Source organism: Dermacentor silvarum, chromosome 7, assembly GCF_013339745.2.
Source record: "Dermacentor silvarum isolate Dsil-2018 chromosome 7, BIME_Dsil_1.4, whole genome shotgun sequence".
In the NCBI taxonomy this organism is placed as follows: Eukaryota; Metazoa; Arthropoda; class Arachnida; order Ixodida; family Ixodidae; genus Dermacentor; species Dermacentor silvarum.
In genome coordinates, this window is record NC_051160.1 from 91,035,119 (window position 1) to 91,060,513 (window position 25,395).

Sequence of the window (25,395 nt, forward strand, 5' to 3'; positions counted from 1 at the left end):
AACGACGTTCGCTGCAAAGCAGCACATACCCAGTGCATTTGTGGCACAGCTTGCTAAAGCATCAGGTTGCTGTCCTTGAGGAATCCTTGTGATGTGGGTTCGATTCCGCTCAGCATCGGAGAAATTTAAGGGATCTTTTTCGTCACTGCAAAGCAGCACATTCCCAGTGGCACATACCTAGTTACCCAACTTGGTGTCAAAGACAATCACTGAAGAGCGGCACAGACTGAGTGGCACATGCCCAGTGCTTAGGGTCGGAATCAAGTGAGTGAGTACGAACTTTATTTAGGTTCTGAGGACAAAGAATTAAAGCGGGACTGGAGGCCGGCCCCGCCAATCAATCTGGCAGCCCCGACCACCCAGGCTGGGGCCGGTAGACAGAGTCCTTCGGCGACGTGACAGAGATTCATTGAAGAGCGACGCATATGTACACCCGGCGACAAAATATTACGAGGCATGAAATCTGAGAAAAAGCTGAATACCTCCGCAGCCTGTAGCAGTATCCAGCAAAACAGTATACAACGTTGTTGTGAGCATATTCTAGTCGAGGCCCGAAACTCAAATACCAGGCAGCGCTGTGAGGCTGCAGAGATATTCAGATTTTTCTCAGATTTCCTGCCCCGTAATATTTTGTCGCCGGGTGTACACACGGCTATGTACTCAGTGACCCAAGTTGTTCCGACGTTTGGTTCCAACCCTATTCCCTCAGCATAACAGCCTGATGCGCCACCCATTCGACTATCCAATGACCCAGGTAGGTGGGAGAACGGTTGGATACAGATACCTAACCTCCAGAAGGTGTGTGAAGTACCCTAAAAATGCAAATGCCTTAAAACCTCGTTAGTATGCAGAGTAGACACAATCAACATGAATGCATTGTAAATGCATGTATTTTGAACACAAAGGATGTAGTGAACACAAGCATATAACTTTAATGACCATTTCTCAGTCAACCTTGACACACACACACACACACGGCACACGTAGAAAGGCCACTCTCGACATGCAGAAAAAGTATAGTGAATACTGAAATCTATGAACAAAGAAAGTCAACACACCTTTGAACCCAGTTTGGGTTCAAAGGCGTGTTTGGGTAACCACAGTACACATAGTAAATGCTCTGCTTCTAAAATTGGTTATTGTACTGTAGCTACAAAGGAAAAGAATGGAGCTTCAACTCTACACAGCTTTTTGCAAACAAGAGTGTTTGCCACTTGAGCATAACGTGGCTTGATAGTAGAACATGTGGATTGAGAGACTGACAAGGGGCAGAAAATAGGTGATAAGGGTACTTGGAAACATATTTTACTGCATGTACACTTGCAAAGAACAACCAATGCTATTTGCCAGCATATAAATGGGACAACAGTATAAAAAAGACAGAAAGACGGTTGTCCCATTTAAGCACTGGAGAATAGCTTACATATAAAAGAAACAAGCCTAATGGTAAATTTCTGGAAACAATCAATGTATGCTACAAAACTGAGGCGATTCAGATTGTATGGAGTACCAAGTGGATACTACACTAAATTGGGCTCGGTTAACCAAACAAGCTTTGCCGTCTGCTTTATGAACTGTTTGCTGCAAGCTCTTCCTTTTATTAACTGAGCTTATAGTGGCTTCAGGTGCATGTTTTGACCATTATTTAAGCAGTGTGTGCTGTCAAAGAATGTCTCACTTCTGCACTGGCGTCTATACCTACCGTCAGCTTTTTTTTTTGCCCACTTTGTCTGCACCTTTTCAGTGGTATTTTGTTTTGAATGTCTCTGCAGGCTCAAGCCTCAGATGCAAACGTGGACCAATTCCCAGGACATCTGTGTGCGTGACTGTTCCAACCTGCCAGTTACTGACAACCGAATTTTGGGCCGTTTGTTCGTGAGATGGTCTAACTAAGGTGTACTGAAGATGGTGACATGAAAGTATGCAGCAGGAAATAATTAACAAATGAACAATATACATCAAGCTCAAAATAAAAAAAATCAATAGAATCTCTGCACTCAAATTACTACTGCCCACCGATAAATAGGAGAATGTAGTGTGGAGGCTTAGTCAATAAAAGTTGCACTGCACCTCGCAGAATCAGTTGGAAAGAAAACTCAAAAAGAAAAAGTAAAGCTGACTCAACAGTTGAACTGCTTCTCACAAACGTTTTTGTTTAAAGTCGGTGCATGGCTTTACGCTAACATCGCTGGTGATGGTGGCGCTTACATCAGAATGCTACTTAGGAGCATAACTCTTAGTTTCAATCAAACTTTCCCCAGTTGAGTTACCACGACAAGATTATAGCACGCAAAAAGCCCTAGACGTGTGAAAGCCCTCCGACGCATATACACACAGGCTGACCACAGCCTAGGTCGTGCGTTTGTCTTTGAGACATGAAGGGGGCGACAACACAAACATATACAACAATGGCACTTTCATAACGAATGAAATGACAGTGATGGGCTCGTGCGTCACAGTCATGACCCCTAAGGTATCCTTCGTCACGTTGTGAGCATTCAGATTTTACTTCCTTCTCTTCTTCTATGAAGACTTCTAGAAAGGTTTGTGCAAATCAGATCTACAAAAAAAAAAAGTGCAAACAAAACAAGGTCCCTCACTGTGCCCGATAACTAAAACATCAAGAGCACACTGCAGGCATAAGACATGTCAGCAGAATGGTCCAACTGTTTCAGCTTGCACTCTTGCAAGAAACATTAAAAAAATGTCACAGTGCCTCGTGTGCACACTGCAACATGGAGAACATGCGCCCACTCAAAGCGCTTCTGTAATCGTGCAATGAATTTAACTTCCCTAGAAACACAGGATCAGGGGGCCAACCTAGGGCATTCGTCAAACATTGGTCAAACTTAAAAGTGCTATTTACGGTGATATAGTTGCGTGCAGGAAGCCACTGTTGCAATATCGCGTGCATAGCGTTGTAACCGACAAATGTAAACTCAGGAAGAACAAGAATATAACATTAACCTATACTACCAGGCAACTGTGACCAATGACCCAGATCCATAGATTGGTGCTCAGAACTTGATGCAGCGACTAGCAGTCGCCTACAGCTTTTGGCACATGCACAAGCAAGTTCTAAAGTAACGCTGACTCTTGCAGTTTTGTTAATGAATGCTGCAGCTATGTTCTTACCTTTTTAACAAAGCTTTAGGGTCAGTGTTGGGTCTGGAGACCTATCATGGGCACACCTAATGCGACACAAGGCCAAGGGACCACTGCACATTGAATACATATCCCTCGATGCAAAGGTGTTCCTGCTTCGGCAACCCCTGCTGTGAGCTTCTTACTGTTACCAATATGCTTCGAATTGACTTCAGTCTTCTTAGTTAAGAGGCAAAGCAGATGGCTGCAGCACATTCAAGTGCAAGTGAGCAATAAATGTGTACTTCAACACTGCTGTAACACTAGTCAGAAAAATTAGACTGGTGATAGCACTTACTTGATGTAATAAAAAAAAAAAAGCCATATTCTTTCAAACAGCAGAAATGCCTCATGCACAGTTGACAGAGCAACCGCCTTACACAACACTGATGAACAAGAGATGATGCGCTTGTGAACACTACGAAATTGTGTTGCAGCTGAGAACGACACACCGTAGCAGAAGTCGGACATGGCTCACAGACCGCTGACACATTGATGGGATAATTTAATTAACTAAAAAGAAAACACATTGTGTAACAGCTGCTTGTCCTTGCTAAAACATTTCTGCACACACTCCTGTAATTCTTTATATGTTCTGTACTATCAGCACCAAAATAGCGCGAATGTGATACGACAGCGAATCAACATGGGTTATGCCAGGCACCGCGATTTGTGCATGGCTAGTATGGAAAGCATACATAATCATGGGAATGCATGCGGTAATGTTTTAACAGGGATTCCATTGAACTCGGTAATGACATGACGAGATGATGTAAAAAAAAGTGGTGCTGCAAAAGTCAAGAGTACTGCTTCTCGTTTCCGCTCTCTTTGTGACTCTCGAAACATCTGCGACAGATGTCATTCAACCTCGGTGGCTTTGCTGTCCGCATCACATACGTCACATGCCTATAACGAAAGTAGTGAGAGAGAGCGACAGGGACACTGGATGCAGATTTGCAGTTACAACAACACTCTTAGTCGACAGACCCTGCTGCAGCAATGGAACCATGGGGACAAAACTGTATTTTCAGTTTCTGAAGACCTTCGAATGACCTCAGGTGGAACAAGCCCCACGTGGTGGCCCATGCAATGGATGTGTGAAGGAGTTGGCGGATGCCCGACAGCCTTGCTCTCTTGTACCCGCTCATGACACCTATCTGCCTATCATGCAAAATGACCGACCGAGCATTTATTGCCTGCCACGGGAACGCGCCGCATTCGCTGACCATGTGCGTCTCCAAGCACCGGCGCTCAATAATGTGCTGCAGTAGGCTAGTTGTTTCTGTGACATGATGGAACACTGCGCTGCGAAAGAATACTTTTGGCACGGACTTAAAGAACCAAGACATTAGACACACATGAAGCTAATTGTTTAATGACAGCGACGGAAAAAAAGTGTATACAACGAGAGTAAGCAAGATGCACCATCACATGGCTTTTTTTTTCTATCTATACATCAAGTCGCATGGGCATCGTTTTCTTTTTTAAGTTCAATTTCTTTTTCATTTAGTGCTACTGATACACACTGTCACACATGCCATGTGACCAAAAAAAAAGACATGTGACCACGTATCTTGCTTACTCTTGCTAATACACTTTTTTTTGCCTCACTGTCGTTATAATAACAGTTTTTGTCTGCGCTCCGCAGCACAGTGTTCCTTCACACCAAGACCATCCGATGTTCAGTGGCTGACCTCAAGGACTGGATCTGGTCATGGGTGTGGTGCACCCTTGAGGTACTTTATGCCTTCTTTCTCTGAAATGGGTGTCATCCACTTTCTTCATAAGAGTGCTGGATGGCATCCTCGTGTTTTGCTGCAAATTCCCACGGTACCCCATGTATTTCCTTTGTCCCCACCTTCCTACATTCAGGCCCTACTGTCGTGATAATGTCACATTGGTCTGTTCACATTTGCAGGAATGTCAGCCAAGTTGTTTCATTTTACTAGGGCAGCGCTAGAAATGCGGAGATAGGCTGTAAGACTTCCTAAACTGAAAACTAGGGCTGAAAACCCACGAAAATCCATTCCTGCTCATTGGCCGCACAGCCTACGAAATGTTCACAGCGACAGTTTCGCATGCAAAGCAAAATGCAGCACCCAATCTGGACAATGCATGTGCACTGACTGTTAGAAAACTCAAGTGCTGAGATAAAAGCTACTGAACTGCGTGCATCAGGCCGCAAAAGTCTGGCAAAGCTGCACCCCTGGAAGATGAAAAGGTTTTTTACAATATGTTCAGAAAACAGCATATAACAAAAATGAAAATCATCTTCAGGTCATTCTGAATGCTGTAAGCGTTATTACCTGCACCCGGTGACATTGATATCCCTTCTATCAGATACATTTTGTATGGTTTTCTGGTAAAATTTTCAGGTTTCAAAGCGCACTGCTAGCTGAGTGCACCACTTTAAGAAATGTTCACAAGGCTGGTTTTAAAGATGTGGAATACCCAGACGTGTGGTACATCTGGCAACTTCCCATACACTACACAGACATACCAAGCCTGTGCATATTCATTCCTACTTAAGAACGCCTACATGCCTCGTCATTTCTATGCTCACCGAATACAAACTGGCCCAATATACCACTTTATCGAGTGAACAAATGTTTAGCCTGGAAGATAAGTTATTTTGAAAATAAATGGCAAGCATTTTATACGGAGCAGTACGAACCAAACCCACCTGCCTATTCAATGCAAAGCAACTGTGTAGCTACTTACCGTGTAACTTACATTCAACCAACCCAAGTATCCGACACACCGAAGCACAATCGGCCAGAAGCCGCCTAGGTATTCCCAAAACCCGGTGACAGAGAGCGAGAGCAAAACAGAGAAGCAGTGTTGATGATGAATTGTAACAACGTTAATAGATGGCACCCTGCTATTGATTTGCGCCGAGACGAGAAAAGACGCTTTGTGGAGCAGCAGTGCTACCGCTGAAGCCCACGCGAGAGAGCGGGGCTGCACGCTTCGATGTCAGCACCACAGCGCTTCCCTTCCGGGTAGCGGCCACTGCCGACGTTGGCACTGTCGCGCGAATTGACGTCCGAACAACGCCAGCTGTTGGCGACGTTTGCACCTTGGGCCCCAGGCGGTCACGGGCCGCGACCAACCTCGGTGATGCGATGCCTGCACCGGAAGGAGAGAGAGGCATTAGCTTATGCATACATGCTGTCCCGTGAACATTAAATTTAGGAAAAATCCCGAAGACACAACAAAGGAAGGGAATGCAATAGCAGAAATAAATTATATATATATATATATCTACACAGTCAAACCTCGATATAATGAAGTTGTACTTGCCGCGAAAAACTTTGTTATATCGAGGTTTCTTTAATTCAATAGAACTAAGATGGGGAAATAAGAATAGTTCATTGCATCATGAATTTTGTTAAATCGAGGTTCGTTATATTTAGGTTTGACTGCATATGATAAAAAAATAAACCTTTTGAGCGATACGCACTTTATTAATAATGATCCACCTTTAGATGCCACACGCAAGCAGCAGCAAACTTGGAACAGCAGAGACTGACAAGCAACACACTAAATTCTTGAGAAAAGTCACTTTCTCAATGAGTTCGCAGTCGCCAGTTTCGCTTGCTTCAGGAACTTGCCTGAATAAACTTGCTCCAAGCACAATAAGACTTCCAAGGGTATGAGGCTATGGTTGGAGTCCGACAAGTGAGCCTGCTTCGCAACCAAAATTCGTACTTTTGTAAAATTTAAAGGGTCCCTGGAACAGTTTCTGCCGTACGCCTAACGTGAGGGTATCTCTCAAGAAATTCGTTCTTACAAGAATCTTGTGTCAGCGCACTTCAATAAAACAGGTACGAGTGGTTAAACATTACCCTCCTCTCAAGCTGCGGCAATACCCCTCAACTTTTACATTGTGCGGCCATCGCTATGTCCCGCGTCTGTGGGGATAAAGTTATGCGATGGCGTAAATGTTGTCTACTTCCAGTTGATTTGAATGAAGTGTGTTTCCACCTCCTTTTCCTACACAGTTTTTCTTGTTAAGCCTGAGCTACATGGAGCGAACGTTCACAGTGAACATTGCGTGGCCGATGGAGACGCGGCAGCACAATGCACAATGTTCGCTGGCTTGCGCCTACATGAAGCGAAAAGGAGGTGGACTCCCGCTGGGCCCTTGCTGGGTTGCTGCGAGCATATGCAATGTGAAAACTACAAAGTAGGCTGCTTGCGACACTATTTTGGTTTGATAATAGCCTGATAACATGTAAATTTCTAATGTGTGTTTACGATTGTCTCTATATTCCACTCGTAAGGTTTCTTTGTAGCCGTCAGTGGTGAAAACAAATGCTGCCACAGCTAGGCTAGAATATTGTGAATTGTAAATGTGGTGAACTGGGCTATGTTTAAAACATTTCCTCTACTCTCGAAATAAATAAAAAGAAGGGAAAATGAAAATTACGCAGATCTAATGCACATGTTGGAATCTATGTTATGTGGTTAATGAAATGCCACAACTTTTCCCATTTCATTCCTGTGCCTTTGTTGTAAAGGAAATTGGCACGCGCATGTGGTCTGACGTACCCTGCTATGCAATGTATAGGCTCTTATATAGGCTTGTGTTTCTTCATTGCTGCCCATTATAAGTGTACTGGCCAGTTCTTGGTCAGTCTTCCATTGTGGGTATGTGCCATTGTACTGGCAGTTTCTTGGCCAACCCCAAGTGCTGATTATGACCGTCATCATCATAACCAACATGTGGACATGCATCTTCGTCGATACCCTGCTGTGGGTATGTACTATCGACCAAAAAAGTTTACGGACCAAGGGATCTGACAAAAAGCTGAATTGCTCCGCAGCCTCAAAACTCAGCCTGGTATTCCCATTTGCAGCCTCTACTGGTATATGCGAACAACATTGTGATGCACGGTTTTACCAGCTACTTTTAAAGGCTGCTCGGATATTTAGCGTTTTCTGAGATCCCGTGGTCCGTGAACTTTTTTTTTGGTCGAGTACCATAGTACTATTGAAATCATAATCATCAGCAGCCCACGGCGATCATCTCAAACCTAGTTGGCACTGGCCCGATATGTACCTCCTGCCAATTTTTGGCCAATCCCCCTCTGTGGCTATGTGCCATAGTATGAAAATCAACATATTAACACACGAACACATTTCCTGGCCGCTCTTCTATTGTAGGTATATGCCATAGTATGGGAATCATAATCATCAACACGCAGTGTTCATCGCAAAGAGCTCGTTGGTGTTGGCATGAGAGGAATGCACAGAGAAAGACGAAGACGCCATCCTAAATGGTTACGTTTTTGATGTTCTCCGCCACAAAGGATCAGTTTGGCTTTAAGCCGAGGTACTGCACAGTTTTCTACCAGCAGTAATGATTACCGTATCATCCTGCCTCGTATGCCCTCTCGTAAGCTCGTCGGGGACTCGGTTTTTCTGCATGCAGACCTCGCTGGTCATCCGTACTGGGCCCAAGACTTACCGTATTTACACAATTGTAAGTCGACTCGAATGTAGGTCGACCCCCCCCAAAATTGCACACAAGGGAAATTTATTGATGGGGTTGCTAAGACTACTCATCGTCACTAGAGTTGACCTCACTGGTACTGCTGCCGTCATAGCTGCTGCGGTCCCACAGCACGTCGTCATCAAAAGTGAGTCCACACTTCGAGAAAGACCGCACCACGACATCGCGCGGTACAGCCCCCCACGCAGAGAGGACCCACCCGCACACAGTAGCCAGTGAGGCCAAATTTTCTCGCGCTGAATCTGCCACTGCCGCACCACACGTTCACTGACTCCAGACTTGCGTCCCGCTGCGCAGTTGTTAGTTTCCTCAACATGGAGGATAGCAGCCCGTTTGAACGCTGCTGAGAACGAGCGCCGAAAGTTCTTGGCACTCATGACAGGCTGCGACGATTCAGCACAACAGCAGAAGTGACAGATGCGCGCGGCCGTCGAAAACAATCGTACCTCAAAGAAAAGCTCTTCCGCCAACTACTAATACCCCCCAAACGACGGCTCTTCCGGCAACTACCAATACCCCCTAACGGCGGCTCTTCCGCCAGCTACCAAACCCCCCAAACGGCGGCTCTTCCGCCATCTACCAATACCCCCTAAACGGTGGCTCTTCCATGATCGATGCTCCCACAAGAGCCGTGCGCTCGTGGTGCGCGCAATCAAAATGTATGCAATACAGTAAATTATTATGCTGCGCTTCTACCATAACCATAAAAACATCGGTGCAAAGTTGTAACCACGTCGTAGCACCCCTGATTTCTCGTTTCTCTTGCCGTTACTAGCGGTACACGGTTCGGTTTCGATTCTAAGTCGACCCCCCCAACTTTGGATTGCCAAATTTGAAAAAATGGGTCGACCTACAATCGTGTAAATATGGTAGATAGAGATGGTCTTCGGAATGTTACTGAACTCAAGTACATAAGCTTGATGGGACAACTTCAAATGTCACTTGTGTGTATGGTGATTTGTAAGACAGGGCTAGCTAAAATCAGGCTAGTCACTTGTGGTTCGAGGCCGATGCTGTGTTGTGATAGACCCTGAGCCTACAGAAGTTAAGCTGCTATGGCTGCCTGAACAGATGGAAGATATTTACATACGTGAAGTGCTTTAGTAAATGATTAAAGCCAAATCAGCAGAAAACTGGAGGGTGTCAAATATGGAACAGATCCACAAACTTCATCGAAACGTCGTACTGCCACTTGCGGATGGAGTTAGCATAAGCGACATTCCACATCTACTGACTGTTAGTGGCCTACAGAGCCCGTTACAGTTAATACATAATACATATTCGGCCAGGAACGACGTTTAGGTTGAACTTAACGATGAACGAATTAACCTCCAATGCCAGTTTAGCGGCTACTTACTGGCCGGAAAAGAACTACGTCACGATGCTCTCAAACACACACTCAGACAGGCTTTATTTGCGGGAAGGTAGCAAAAAATCGGCGATCTTCACTTGCCGCCGTGGTGGCCTTGCCATGACGACGGCATCTTCAAACTCAGTAAGGCCACAAGCCAGTTTGTCCATGAGGCTCCGCTTCTCTGTGAAAGCTCGCATGACGCTGAAAGCATGCGCCACGTCAGATAATGAAGGGCCGTTGTCCACTTTCACATCATCGTTGTCGTCATCACTTTCACTTGAAGCTGGGCAAATGCGACGGCGGCCACAATGTTGCCATCCGAGAACTTCGGGGATGCAACAACGTCGCCATCGACGTCTCAGAAAATGTCAAAATTCACTTGCTCCGCAGCATCACCTTGCCACTCTAGTACCTCCGCAAGGAGGCTCTCGCAGTCTTTGGTGTCCTCATCGACCTCTTCGTTGCTGCCTTCACGCGAGATGAATTTCGGTCGCTCGAAACAGTTCTGCACAGTCGCACGCAGGACCTGCATCCAGGAGTGTGCAAGCAGGTGTATGGCATCCAGAAGGTCTATTGAGTAGGTCTTATCGTTATCCATGGCGAGCAACATTCTGCGCAACAGATTCTTCCAGTATATCTATCTGCTTCACAGAGCGGATGATGCCCTGATCGAGGGGCTGGGCGAGCGCTGTCATGTTGGGCGGCAAGAACAGCAGCTTGATGCTTGCTAAGTTATCTACCGTATTTATTCGAATCTAGGCTGATAGTTTTTTTTTTCAAATAATCATATACGAAACTCTAGGGTCGGCTTTGATTCAAGGATTTTAAAAAATGCGCCAGTTTTTAACTGAAACTTATAAATATGGTGCATAGTTAGCGCCATCTAGAAAAGTCAGTATCGCAGCCGCTACTAGCCGCGCCAGTAGCCAATTGAAGTACACGAGGGACGTCGCCATTTTGACCTGCGTTGTATCGGTATGGTGCTGCATCGGCGCACGGTGTGCGGTTACTGTAATGGCACTAAACGGGCGATGCCACTATAGTGCCGCTTTCTAACGAATACCGTATTAACTTGAATCTAACACGCACTTTTAACACGACCCTAAATCTGTGTCGGCACTTCAAAATGGCCGCCTCCCACGCACATCGGGCCAATGGTCGAGCCTAGCTACTCTCTAGCCTAGCTACCGTAGCATGCCGTAGCTTCCTCTGTGTACTGCAGTACACGTGCTTAGAGAATAGTCTACCATCTGACTTCACGCTCTCTGCGTCTGCTCTATAAGCATGAAGTACCAAGTTCATCATGATGCTGCATTTAAAAGGAAAGTGATCATGTGTGCGGAGACGGACGAAAATCGGGCTGCATCACAGGCGTTTGGAGAATCCAAAACTTGCGAGCGGGACTGGCGCAAACAGAAGGAGAGGATTTTTGCCAGCAAAGCAATGCGGAATAGTTTCAGTGGACCGAAGCAGGACGTAATCTGCGACGATCCACTTCGGCGATATGATCGCCTTGGCCCTATCTTCAAAGCAATCTGCGATGGGGAAAGTCTGCCGCGCGCCGTGTTTTCGCTGCGTTGAAGCGAGAGGCATGCCAGCACAAAGGCGCGCTTCGTCTCCAGTGTTTTGACAGTTCGTTTCCGTGGTCAACGAGCGAGATGTGTTCATGTTTGCTTGTGCGAACGTGACACCGTGCTTGTTAATTTATTAAGTAATCTAATATTTGCCACTTTATACGGCCGATAAAGCTGCAATCCTTATTTCGTATAGCGGTCTACTAATTTGCTATCGCATTCGATGCATCGCCTTTCGGGCGAAACTGCGACTTCTTTTATTGATCACAACTTCAGTGCATCAGGAGCAAATCTGTTTTTCCAAATGACAGAAAGTTGTATTTCTGTTTGAAAGCATGAGGTGCGCGGTACTGTAAAGGACTTTTTTTTTCCTCATGGAAAATGTGTGCGCGTTACAATCGAGAGCGCGTGAGAATCGAGCAAATACGGTAGCTGTGCTAGCCGTAGAGGCATCGTCTAACGTTCAAGCTGGGCGGAACTTCGACACCGATAAGAAAAACGTCTGTCGTTAAAGGGGGCCACGGGAGATGCTTTTTGCGTGCGCCGCAACGAGGATGGCATTTACCCAGGAACATTGATCGTGCGTTCCTTCAAAAACTGCAGCATCTCTAATGTGCTTGATGGTACTGAATATAGTGCACTGTTTGAAGATGTCAGCAGTAAGGAAGATAGCGACGACGCTAGCAGCGATGGTGACATAGAATGAGCTCAGCATGTTCATATTTAATAAATAGTGTTTCATTTTGCGAATGCTGTCCTCACTTTTTCGTTTGGCCTACATTCGAGGCAAGTTTTCTTTCTTTTTTTTTTTTCTGGCTTCGAACTTTTGGGGGTCGGCTTAGAATCAGAGTCGGCCTAGATTCGAGTAAATACGGTAAATAGACATGCATTGATGCCTCGTCAAGCACGATAAGTATGTTCTTTTGCTGGGCGGCAAAACGCCGGTCCAGCTGGAGCATGTACTCTTCGAAAAGCTGAGCGGTCATCCACGCCTTTTGGTTGTTTTTATAAACAACACCGGATGGCAGACGGGTGCCTTTGAAGCACCGCGGATTTCCCGTCCTGCCGATCACCAGGAGTGGCAGCTTCTCACTACCGGTCATGTTCATGCCGAAGGCAAATGATATTCGATTTTTTGTGTGTTTACCGCCGGTGCAGTTTTCATTTTTAAATGCCAGTGTCCTGTTAGGAAGCAGGCAGTAGAAAAGTGCCGATTCATCAAAGTTAAAGATGTCGGCGGCAGCGTAGGTTGCCAAAGCTTCCTGCAAACGGTCATTCTGCCACTCATCGGGGCAGTCTCTGTCTGCTGCAGCAGCCTCACCTCACACAGCTTTTCTGACTATGTCGTAGCGGGCTTTGAATCGCAACAGCCAGCCGTTGCTGCAGGCAAAACCACTGCAGTCAAGCTGAGCTGCGAAAGTTTGCGCTTTCTCAGCCAGAAGGGGACCACTAATTGGCAAGTTCAAGCTCCGCACCTTCTTCAACTAAAGCAGCAGTGCCTTTTTCAAGTTCGGGAAAAGCCAAGTCTCTGATACGGGCCCCTCTTCAAGTTGTTAACTGTGCCACTCCAACTTTTCGTGAGTGTTCCACACACCACACAGAGTCGTCAAGGACAAGTTCTTTTCCTGGGCGACCGCAGATTTCTTTGCTCAATTCTCAATGAACGAATAATTTACAGTTTTTCTTTCACACTCAGAATGTAATACTTCGGCATAATCCAGTCTTCATGTCTGAATTCAACCGCACCCCACACAGACGAAACAAGAAAAAGAAACAATAAACACGACACACCGCAGCAAAGACCGTTGAACACTACTACAACACCACGACCGCAAACGCGCGGGTGGAATGAAGAAAAAAAGTGATTCTGTGTGGTTACTACAGTAGAACCCCGCTGTTACGTTCCTGGGTGCTGCGTTTTCTTGGCTGTTACGTCGTTTTCGGCCGGTCCCGGCACAGCTCCCATAGAACCCAATGCATTAGGAACCCTGCTGTTACGTCACAAGTGTGGGAACGTTCCCGCATGTTACGTCGCGAATCGGCACTCTAAACGGCCAGTGCCGACGGCCATATTGACTTTTCACGTAGCTTGACTTGACTTGACTGTAGGATTAGCTGCACAATGGGCAAAGCCCATTACGTTTCCGGCTCCCGCCAGCAAAATTATGGCCTTCGAGATCAGTATTTACTATTTATAGGTGGCGAGTTTTTAGCATTAAAATTTGTTTCGGCGCATGCATATAAAAGCAGGGCCTTCGAGATTCGTTTCCGATGCCCAGAGGGCCGTCGCGTTGGCGTGGACTCATCGTCATCGCGTCCAAGTGGTCCGTCCTTGCTTCCCGCAGTTGTTATCTCGCGCTGCCTTTGTGTTGCGAGTCGTCGCATGAAGTGGTTGTGCTAGCTTCGTTCTTCCGCTTCGACATTATAACTCCGACGCTCCAAGTTGTCTGCCTGCCGCTGCGCCAAACGCTCCTGCTTGTCAACGTGGCTGACTGTGTGTAGTGGCTCCCTTGCGCCATCGCTCATCTCCTTCGGTTCAGGTCGCACGGACGTGCAGAAAAAAAGTTTTTGGCTCCAGTCTGAGCGCTCTTTGTTTGACTGCCGTGGAAGCATAGTCTACCACCAGGATGGGATCAAGAAAACGAAAAGCATTTTCGCTGCAAGAGAAGCTGAATATCCTCCGCGATGTGGAGGAAAATCCGACGCAGAAGAGGGTGTGTTTAGCGAAGGAACTAGGACTAACGCCTTCAACTCTCAAACCATTGTCGCAAGAAGGAGCGAAATTGAAGAAAACGCCAGAAACTTTGCCGGCGGATGCAAGCAAGCCCGGGGTGTGGAGCACATGCCGCTTGATGAAGCCGTATTCAAGTGGTTTAAACAAGCGAGGGCCGCAGGAGTCAACTTTGACGGCACCATCTTGCGAGAAAAAGCAATTGAGATTGCCGACAAGCTGGGCATCGACAGTTTTTCTGCGTCAAATGGATGGATCGACCGATTCAAGAAGAGGCATGGAATATGCTACCGGACGGTCAATGGAGAGGCTGCTAGCGTCGACACAGCAACCGTTGACGCCTGGAAAGAGACCGTGGCGTCCGTTATCAGCGGCCACAGCACCCAGGGATATCTTCAATGCCGATGAAGCAAGCCTTTTTTTCAAAGTGCAGCCATCCCAGACACTGAGCCTAAAAGGTGAGGCTTGCCACGGAGGAAAATGCAGCAAGGAACGCTTAACAGTGCTGCTGTGCTGCAACTCAGATGGCTCCGAATTGATGAAACCCTGGGTTATCGGCAAATTTCGGAACCCACGCTGCTTTAAGAATATTCGCCACCTGCCCTGCCATTACAGGAACAATAGCAAGGCCTGGATGACATGCTCGCTTTTTGAAGAGTTTTTGTCTTATATTGACTCGAAGATGGGCTGCCAGGAAAGGAAAGTAATTCTTTTTCTAGACAACTGCTCCGCACATCCGAAAGACACCAAGTCGCTACGAAATATCAAGGTGGTTTTTCTGCCCGCCAACACCACAAGCCACCTTCAGTCCTTGGACGCTGGCATAATCAAAAACGTAAAGCACTTCTACCGGAAATGCATTGTAAAGCGATCTCTGGCCAATGTGGAGCGTGGCAAACAGCCGACAGGCATCACAATCATAGATGCCATGCACTATTTAGCTTCGGCGTGGAGCGCTGTCACTGCAAGTACGGTTCAACACTGCTTCGCGAAGTGCTTCAGCGCGCGTGTAGACGGCACGGAAGCCGTTGGAGATGAAGCCTTCGCCGACTGCGACGAACTCTGCACAGCGATGCAAACTGTTGGTGATGGAATCGCGTACAGTGATTACGTTTCTATTGATGACGCCGTTGTCACCTCCGAGGTTTTATCTGTGGACGAAATCGTGACCGAGTGTGCCGATGTGTGCAGCAGTGAAGACGAAGTTGAGGAGGAGGAGGAGGAAAGGGAGCAGCTGCTGGATCCAACCTCCTCGTCGGCCGTAACGGCACTAGATTTGCTCAGAAGGTACGTGAGCTCAAGCGACGATGTCGAGTGCCACACGGCACTGCAGCTTCTCGAAAAACGCCTCGTGCTGCTGGGGCGTGAGAAAATGCGCCAGGCAACGCGTCACGATTTTTTCAAGCGCTAGCACTGAAATAAAATTGTGTGCCAATCACCACTGCTCTCATTTTTCAATTTTTCCCGTTTCTCGGCTCTTACGTTTCCTGGCTCTTACATTTTTTTTTACGGTCCCGTGAAAAACGTAACAGCGGGGTTCTACTGTACTTGAATTGGATTGGATTCGCCGGCAACAGAGAATTCGCACCCCAACCGGCAAAGTCTTCGCGTTACCGGAGGCCAATCTCGAAGGCAACACTTTTGTGCGCTGCAATCGGCAACAGTTATACGAACAGCAAATACATCATGGTGGCCATGTTTTAATGTCACTATAGCTGACGACTGTCGTCCGGGCGTCGCAGCTCGAGAATCGAATGTCTGCGCACATGGCATTTTGCCGATTTTGTGCCTGTGCGCGTAGGACAAGAAAGAAAATAGTACACACTAACCGTTTGGTGGGCAATGAGCAGCTACCGCTTAAGTGGGTAGCCAATACATGGGGTTCAGTAGGGGCTGGGTCCAAACACCCTGGGTCCAAACACCCTTCACCTAAATGCTGATCCAAACACCCTTCTTGATTGATATCAGCTATTGGCCAATAGCAGCAGCGTATGGGAATCTGCTACATTACGAAATCAAGCGCCCAGAAAAGAGTGAAAAATATGCTTCTGTTAAAAAGAGTGTTTGAGAAAATGGGGACTTCGCGCTCTACATGCGAGCTCCACGTGCCGTGCACGATTGCAAAATTTGGATGAGATGTTCATGGCAGCGTATGCTATCCGCAGACTGTTTTTTCACCAAGTGCGAGGGGTGGTTCAGGACCCCTTTAATAAAAGCTAAATTATGACGACAGCATTACCTCCAATGATGGAGGCACCTAAATCACAGAGGACATGACGGCGAACTTTACTGCTGCTGCCACAGTACTTCCAATGTTAAAACAAGACTCAATTTCTTTCAGAATGCTGCCACACAAGGTCTCTTGTACTTGTGAAAAAAGAAAAAAAAGCAAGACAGCACACATGCTCGCACTAGTGAGCATGGTTTTATGCACATATAAGATTCACCATTGTATAAGATGCACAGACAAATATTTCGGAAAAAATAGCCCCATCTTATACACCAAATAATATGGTACTAATCCTATTAGCCCTACTGATTACCTATTAGGTCTACTGATTAGACCTCTTACTTATTGATAAATCAGCAGCTGCGGCAACACTGCTTTCAGGTTCTCACCTGCAATGGCAGTGAAGCGTCCCTGTGAGCCCCCAAGCCTTCCCGAGGTGGCCTCGGTCAGCGACCGTCGCAGCATCACTCCTCCACCGGAATCGCCGCTTACGGCCAAACCGCGAGATGAAGCTGCTGGGGGCAGGACCTGCCTCCGCATCAGCGGCCTGCCTGTGTTGGCAGCTGCAAACATTCGAGCGGAAGAGCCGACTGCATCAACAACTGAAGCATGGCACAGTAGGCAAGCACGACAGTGTTTCACCTAATCAGGCAGTCTGCAGCTCTCGTGATTCCCAACTGATACGCCGTTAGGATCACCAAGAACGTGAACGCAGAGGTTGTATGTCGTGACAATCCATTTCATTTTACCTTATCATCGTTCCACGTGCCAGGCATAGTGTTTACTACAAGGATTACCGTAACTATGGTCTTGGTGCCTAAGGAAGATGAAAGCACAGCAGTTCGGCCAGCATGGGAACGATGATTAGTAGATGGATATGCGTAAACTTTGGCCTTCTGGCTTCAAATGGCTTTGTGACTTTGCGAAGTGATAATTTTCAACAGCATATTGCATTATAAGCACAACTTGCAATGCTTACTCATGTGCACCAAGACCAATTGCCTTGCCATGTTTAGAAAACTACGAGTGTCCAGGAACTTAAAAATAAACAACGCCACAAGAACATTTGAAGCGGATATGTCGCAAAGTGAAATGTCGCGAAAGTGATCATCTGAGAATACTGCTCAAGGAAAGCTCTGCCTCCTCCTCAGACGACAATGATGAGCGAAAAGTACTTGCTTCTGAATTCCTTGAATAAATGTACCATTTCTTTTTCCGTTCATCTCGCGTTACATTCGTGGTTTTATTATTTTCTTTGGCGAGACTGGAAAGTCGCCCCTTGTGTTACAATTGAGGTAGCGTTACATTCGAGTAAATGCGGTAACTGAATGATGGGGTTTAATGCTTCAAAGCAACACCGGGGCCTTTGAGAGGCACTGTAATGGCGGGCTCCACATTAATCCTGAGGACCTGGAGTTCTTTAAAGAACACCCGTATCTTTGTACAGGGCCATTTCTGCATTCTGCACCCATCAAAATGGGATTGCTGCAACCCAGAGTTGAACCTGCGACCTCGTCATAAAAGTATGAATGGCACAGCCACTGATATAGCAGCAGCGGAGGGTTATGCTGTAAGGAAGGACAGTGCAGCAAGGAGTCTTACGGGCAGTGAGCTGGATGATTCGGCTTGGCTTGGCTGCAGCTGCCAGGACGGCTTGGTAAGGAGCAGGCAGCTGCCGCTTGGTAGTCAACACAGTCTTTGGTGGCTCACTCTCTGGCTCCTCGGCAGTGCTTGGTCCTAGGCGTTGGAAGACAGTGCTGTTTCCCGCCTGGGGCGAGGTATAGAGTGCCACGAGTTATTGTGCTAGGTCGCATTGCTGCTTTTAACGACAGACAGAGCAGTGAGTTGGTAAAGGTTCGTGGTTTGAAAGGTTAGGCGTAAAGAAGGCGTACACAAGAGGAATGCAAAGGGCAACATAAATTCCAATGTTTGTGTTGTCCTTTTGTTCCTTTCATGTTCGTGCTTTATAGGCCTAGCCTTTCAAACCATGCATGCTGCTTTGTGTTACAACTAAATAAGATGCTCCTAACACAAGTACACAGGGAAATAGACAGAGCTGTCTAATAATTACTATTCTTACTTCTAGTTAATGTGTACCAACAAGCCCAAATTTTCATGCTTGTGATGCAGTTGGCTTGCGCTAATTCAATACAGTCGACGTCTGATTTCCCGGACCCTCAAGGGACCGCGAAAACGTCCGGGAAATCGGGCAGTCCGGAAAAACGAATGCACGTGAAAACGCACCTTTTTGGTAGGTATTTTTCGCTGACGGAGAGGGTCACGGCCGGAGTACAAGATTCTCATTGCTATTCAGCCAATGCATCGTTTAGGTGGCTCTGAAAAGAGCCGTTAAAAAAAAAAAAAAATACGACGTGGCCGGCGCTACCTCATAGGTCAGCACTTGGGCGCAAAGAAGTCGCTTATTTTATTTTGCACGGTCCGCTTGCCCGCGATCATGTCTGCCTCAATTTCAGTCAACGTCATGTTGCCGCTGTACACCAATGACAGTGTCATCAGTGCTCGCGTCAACTCCGAGCTCGTTGGCTGTGTAGGAGCTGGCTCTTCGTTCTCGGTGTCGGAGTCGTCGGAATCCTCCGTAACTTGACGAATGATTTCGCCATCGGTCAACTCCGCACATAGCTCGAGGTCTTTGTCAGCGTCGGCGAAGCCCTCAAAGGTTATCCCGGCTGGAATCGACACGCCGGCAGCGCGCAGATCGTCGAAGGCAACGTCCGCGGATGGCAGTTCGTCCACGGAGGGCAGTTCGCGGTTGGCAGTTCGTTCGAAGGCGCAGACGAAGACGAAGGAGCAGTCGGTGCCATCGCTGTAAACGGCGAATCCGCTCGACGAAAAGCGCAGCACGAAACAGCTAGGAACTCGGTGGATGCTGAAGGTCGGGAAACGTGATCACTGAAGATAGCGCGCAGCAGCAAACGATCAACCGCAGACACGACCGCAGAGCTGGCAGAGCTGACAAAACAACACGCGAACGAACACAGTGAGGTTTGGCTTGGCTAAGCTACGGCTGGCAACGGATTGACACGTGCGGTTTCGAGGTTACGGCAGCCGCGGCGCGGTGCGGCGGTGCTGCTGGCCACACCTGCGATGCGAGTATGGTGGGTTCGAGGATATGAAAACAGCCAAAATGGCGGCGTCGGTGGTGACTTTCGGTCGGCGGTTAACAGTAAAAAGTCCGGGAAATCGGATGGCGAAGGCTATAAGCGTCCGGAATTTCGGACTTTTTAATACATTGACTCTATGGGGAACTTGACGGTGCCACAGATGAGTCCGGGAAATCAGGCATGTCCGGAATTTCGGGCGTCCGGGAAATCGGACGTCGACTGTATTGCATACACTCGAACCTCATTAAAGCAAAGTGTAAGGGGGAGACAAAATGATTCCATTATATCTATTACTGCCCTTTACTGCAGTATATGCCCAATGGGGTGCACAACTTTAAACATGCAAAGAAGACAGCTTTGCAGCTCGCTGAACCACTACATGACCATGTATGCTATGAAATTTTAATTTAAAAATAAAAGGTATCTTCAGTGTGCGTCTCATGCAACTTCTTAGCACCTGACGAGACAGTTTTACGATAGCGGCCGTCTGTTCCAATGTGATGATATTTCGCTTTTGCTTTCTCCCTTGAATAATTAACATTGTCAAGAATCTAGCGATCCGCCGTGGTCGAGCAGCATGTGCCACGCAACATAACACGGCGCACCCGGCTATACAGCTGGTCCGCCACTCTCATGTGGCCTCGTGTTAACAAGGGGGTTGCACGCACAGCCCAGCCATCCTCCATGCAGCCCGCAAATCTCACGGCGCCGGCTTGGTTTGGTCGGCTCGTGGCCTCCAAGATTGCATCGGCGCTGATACAACCTCAGAGGCCATGTCTAACTGCAGCAGCATCCTAGTGTCAGCCTGTACGGCGCTGGAAGTGAGAAAGTATGATGGCAAGTCGCTATAGTGCACGACGTGGGGTAAGATATACTATCACAGCGAAGCCGTCTATGGCTAGGGTTCTGTGGATGTTTCGTGCCCATCAACATATCTGTGTGAGCAAAAACACAGCTCCCGAATTTGATACACAAATCGGCGGGAAATGCGAAAAAATGATGTTTCGCAAGAATTCCGTTTTTCCAAAATGAGACAGCACAGATAGGGAATGCATTGCAGGATGAAACGTTACTGTCAAAATTCTATTAGTCTACTTTGGCAAGCCTGGCTTGAGGATATAAAACCACATTGCTGACAGCACAAAGTGCGCCCCATGCGTCGATCAGCAGTGGTGGCACTGCCGTGGAACAGTCTTCTCGGTCAATCGCTTTCGAAGACATGATCACTTTTGCAAGATTTTGCATAACTTGGCACCGGACGCAGAGCAACAGCACTCCACGCACGCAGCAGCATTTCTCCAGCGCACGTTGTCGCCTGTAGACGTCGCCATGACTGGTGCCAAGCACGAAAGTCATCTCATATCCTTGAAGACGATCGATCGAGATCACAGCCTCTTCGCACAAATCTACGTCTGCCGCCGAATCCGAACGCGATGCCTGTTGGGTGGCACCGAACCAGTGTTCTTGAAGCAAAGAACGCTGCTTCGCTCAATCATGGCCTGATGATGGCAGTCCACGCTGCAGCCGCCATCTCAAGTGCCATAAACAAGTCCACGTTGGTAGGACGCGACTTTCTTTGTTTTGTCGCACTTTTCTCAATGAGCCGCACATTATGGACTGCACTAGGTGTGCAAAAACCATCATGAGCTGCTGGTAGCAACTTGCGTGCCACTTCAAACGGGCGATCAACAAATGAGATAACCGCCATGACGTGTTTGCGGCACACGCGGTGGCTTCCGGTGCTGGGTTGTTTTTGTAAACAAAAATGGTGGTGCCCATGCAAACGTAATGTGGCAGAATTTTACAGAATTTTAGTGCGAAGCAAAGGCATTTGAGCACATTTTGTAGCCTGCTAGGCTTGTGCGAGTAGGTAATATGCGGGGTTATGTTCGAGCGAATTTCGTTGAAGCGGGATTGTAATTCAGAGACATGTTGTTGTCGAGAGGCACGAAATGCATTGAATCCTATGGGCATTCGCCGGGAACACAAAAATATTTCGTTGTCGTGAGAATTTCGTTATTGCAGGCTTCAACTGTATCCGCTTTTAGTGCAGTTATAGATTTGTAAACTTTGTGCTTCTATTTTTTCAGCATTTACCAATTTATGGCAATGTTTATTGAACGTTTCAAATCCTAAATTTTAATTCTGCTTGCTTCAGTTGCCAGAATTTAACCTTGTCTTTCATATGCAACAAATTTCATTCCAGTCAATCTAGCAGTTGTCTCATAAAAGCATATCTACGTTTTACATGCCTTTGAATAAGGAGAGCGGCGTTGAGGACAGAACTAAAGCTCCGTCTTGAGCCATAGAACCACAATAATGGAAATTTTGTAAAATATATGCAATATAAACATGCCTGCTACTACAACGAAGAATTAGTAATTACGCAGAACACAGAAAAAACCTTCAAATGCCAGGATGTTTTCTATAAAGAAGCATGTAAAGAGAGCCTGCCGCATGCCTTTTATTGACGATTCGTCGGGCAGCTGTGAAATGCACTGTGATCCCCTAAAAATAGTATCTTGCACCTAGGCACATGACCACGATACGTGGGGCTTAGGTACACACAGCAGTGAGAGACCACTGTTGCTCAATGACGTATTTAACTCTTTCCCTACCATGGGGAAAATAGGTGTTTTTTGTATGTTACGGCAGATGTTTTTTTCTGAAGGATCTACTGCACTCAATATTTAATGTAATACATAAACAGAAAGCAAAATGCATGGACTTTTCATGCATAGAAGTTTTATTAACGAGATGTATGTCATAAAAAAGATATAAATTGTTAAAATCAAGTTTGCACGATAAAATTGAAAAAAGTTTGTAAAGACAAGCTTGTATCTACTAAGAAAGAAATGTTATGAAAATTATGAAATATACAAAATGTATTGCCGTCTATTAGGTACTATCTCCCCAAAAAATAAAAAAATTTAATTGAACAGATATTCCGCTACAAAAATTTAACTGCAAGCACTACAGTTGGGCGTGCCGGGCTGCGGCCGCCGATGTTCTGGGCTGGTTTACATCGTTGCCGCTTTCAGACTCAAAGTCCGACGAAAAGTCAGCGTCCTCTGACTCACTGCTATTCGATGTATCGATAAAATCAGCCGCAGAGGCAGCGGAATCACGATATCTGCGATCTCCTGAAGCGCGCGCGCTGTTTCCTTAACCGGACATTACTTTGACGGTCGCGAAACTTCGGAGTGCATTTAAAAATCATCGCCTGGCGGGAAAAAAGCGAACTGCTTAGAAAACTAAAATATAGTTCTCCTCCTTCATGTATGATAGCACAGTATGTCCGTGAGCGGCGCGGAAGGTCTCGAAAGTGGCATTTAAAACCATCGATAGAGCGCTAACGATGCCCAATGGGCGCGGTACGGAAAGAGTTAAAGCATTTGTTTGGAACGCCAGGCTGAACAAGTGCCCAATACCATGGAAAGCGGCACACACTCGAACCTGGTTATAATGAAATGGGATATAAGGAAATAATGGATATAATGAACTTAGTGAAATTCCCCTTGAAATCTTCTTCTTACAGGGGTTTTACGTGCCAAAACCAATTCTGATTATGAGGCACGCTGTAGTGGAGGGCTCCTGATTAATCTTGACCACCTGGGGTTCTTTAACATGCACAACGCAAGCACACAGGCGTTTTTGCATTTCTCCTGCATCGAAATGCAGCCGCCGAGGCCGGGATTCGATCAGCAGTGCAACGCCTTAGCTAACTGAGCCACCGCGGTGAGTCCCCTTGAAATCCACATAGAGATCCATGTATATAAGACCTCATGTTAACGAAGTGAAATTATCCTGCCAATGGGAATAAAGAACTACATTTGTCTACAAAACCAATAAATACCCAGCAGTTGTGTGCCAAATACAGTGAAATCTCGATGATACGAATCTCACGGGGTCACGAAAAATATTCGAATTAGCCGAAATTCGTATCATCGAAACACAATTAAAACTAGCTAAATTAAACAGTCGGAGGTGAACTCACTCAGGCACGCGCACGTAAAAAGCATTTATAGTATAGATCACTTATAACGTAACTGTTTATAGTGCAGAAGTGGCTACAACGCGGCCTTTTCCGACTCCCGTTTACCCTCCCATAGAACTCCATGTATACGCATACCGCTTACAGTGCAGCCGCGTGAGACGAAATACCGGTTATAATGCGGCTTCCGCTGGAAAATCTCGCTGACAAGGGCGGTAGCGAGCACGCTTCTCAGCGAGGTGCGCCCACCGACGGGAGAGGAGATCAACGAAGGCAAGGCGGAGGAGGAGCATGAAACGTGGAGCATGAGTCCAAGGGCGATTCGTCACCGCGCGCCGTATGTGCGAGTGAAAGCGCGCCTTTCGCGCGCCTTCATGCACAGAGAGCGAACGCACAGCGGAGAGCAAGCGCGACTTCCGTCATGGCCAGGCGCGCCAGTCGAGCCCGGCCCTGCTTCCGTCGCGCGAAAGGCCGGGCGGGGGGGAGGGGCGACCCTGTGCTGCGGGGCACCAAATGCGTATCTTGCAACCGGGCGCAAGGGCAACTGGCGACGCAATCTCCCACCGAAAGGAGCAAAGCGGGAAGGCAGCGCAGGAGGGAGGCTAGGAGAGAGGGGGGGGGGGGGGGCGGCTTCTACTCTGCCAACAAATGCGTTCTTGTACTTTGCTTTGCGCCTGTGCCGGCTGTCGAGGTTGTCGCGCGCATTGTATCTTGAAAGCGATCTCCACACGGCTCTGACCTTTCTATGCGCTGTGATTACGCCGCTCAGTGTCCATTGAAGCGATAGACTGCACGAACCTTCGATAGCTGCGGTGGCCGCGCGCAAAAGCAAGAAAAGCACCACCGCGTCAAACTCTTCGCGGCCAGTCGCGGCCTCCGCGTTGTCCGGCGCCGCATCCGCGCCTCCGCACCAAAAGAGAAAGGGAGAAAGCGCGTGACTGCGTGCTGTTCCTTTTCGCGGCCGTCGGTGGGGCGCCGTTTATTCGTATCAACCGTTCTCTAGCACGTTGCAAAGTAATGGGGCTCAGCCGGGACCACAGAAAAATTCGTATCATCCGGAAATTCGTATTAGCCGTGATTGTATCATCGAGATTGCACTGTACATCACTTTATGTGGGGTTCGGCACTCGTTCACCGTGGCAGTTCAAGACTCCCACTTCCTCGTGTCGAATACGCCGTTGAGCAACACTAGTCCTTCTCAATGCCGCGCACAAGCAGCGACTCACTATCGTACTTCTCCACTTACCGTATTTACTTGATCCTAACTCGCCCTCGATTGTAACGCACGCCCGTTTTCAGTGTCCAAAGAGAGAGAGAGAGAAAAAAATCCTTTACAGTACTGCGCACCTCATGCTTTTACATAAAACTTTCTCTCATTTGGAAATACAAAGATTTACTCCCGATGCACTAAAGTTGCGATGATAAAAAGTTAGGGGCAGCTTCACACTAAGTGGTGCGAACGAAGACTGGGCAAACAGCGAAGCTGGTGGCTCTTCCCTAGCTATAACTTTGCTTAACTTGGTTTGGCTTGGCTGGTTCTCAGCCAGACTTAGCTGACCCCGAGTATGGGGACGATACTCGGGTTCTAAAGGCCAGTTTACAATCTGACGTAGTCTTGACACGCGAGTGCGCTCGGCACGGTGACGCCACGCCAGCGAAAGCGCAGCACTCTGTAGATTGGCGCGAGGCGTAGCCAACGTATCCGGTGTTTGTCGGCATGCCCCTGCT

The 25,395-nt window shown here is 47.3% G+C and overlaps 1 protein-coding gene across 1 annotated transcript in view; it reads right to left on the minus strand.

Annotated features, from left to right (window-relative positions):
• Positions 1–1,289: 1,289 nt before the first annotated feature.
• Positions 1,290–25,395, minus strand: part of LOC119458269 (uncharacterized protein C19orf47) — a 48,113-nt gene continuing 24,007 nt past the window's right edge. The window contains exons 7-9 of the mRNA XM_037720103.2: positions 18,154–18,319; positions 16,941–17,114; positions 1,290–6,273 (exon numbers count right to left, since the gene is read on the minus strand). Of these exons, the coding sequence (XP_037576031.1) occupies positions 6,026–6,273; positions 16,941–17,114; positions 18,154–18,319 (588 nt within the window). The 3' untranslated portion in view covers positions 1,290–6,025. The remainder of the gene's footprint in view (positions 6,274–16,940; positions 17,115–18,153; positions 18,320–25,395) is intronic.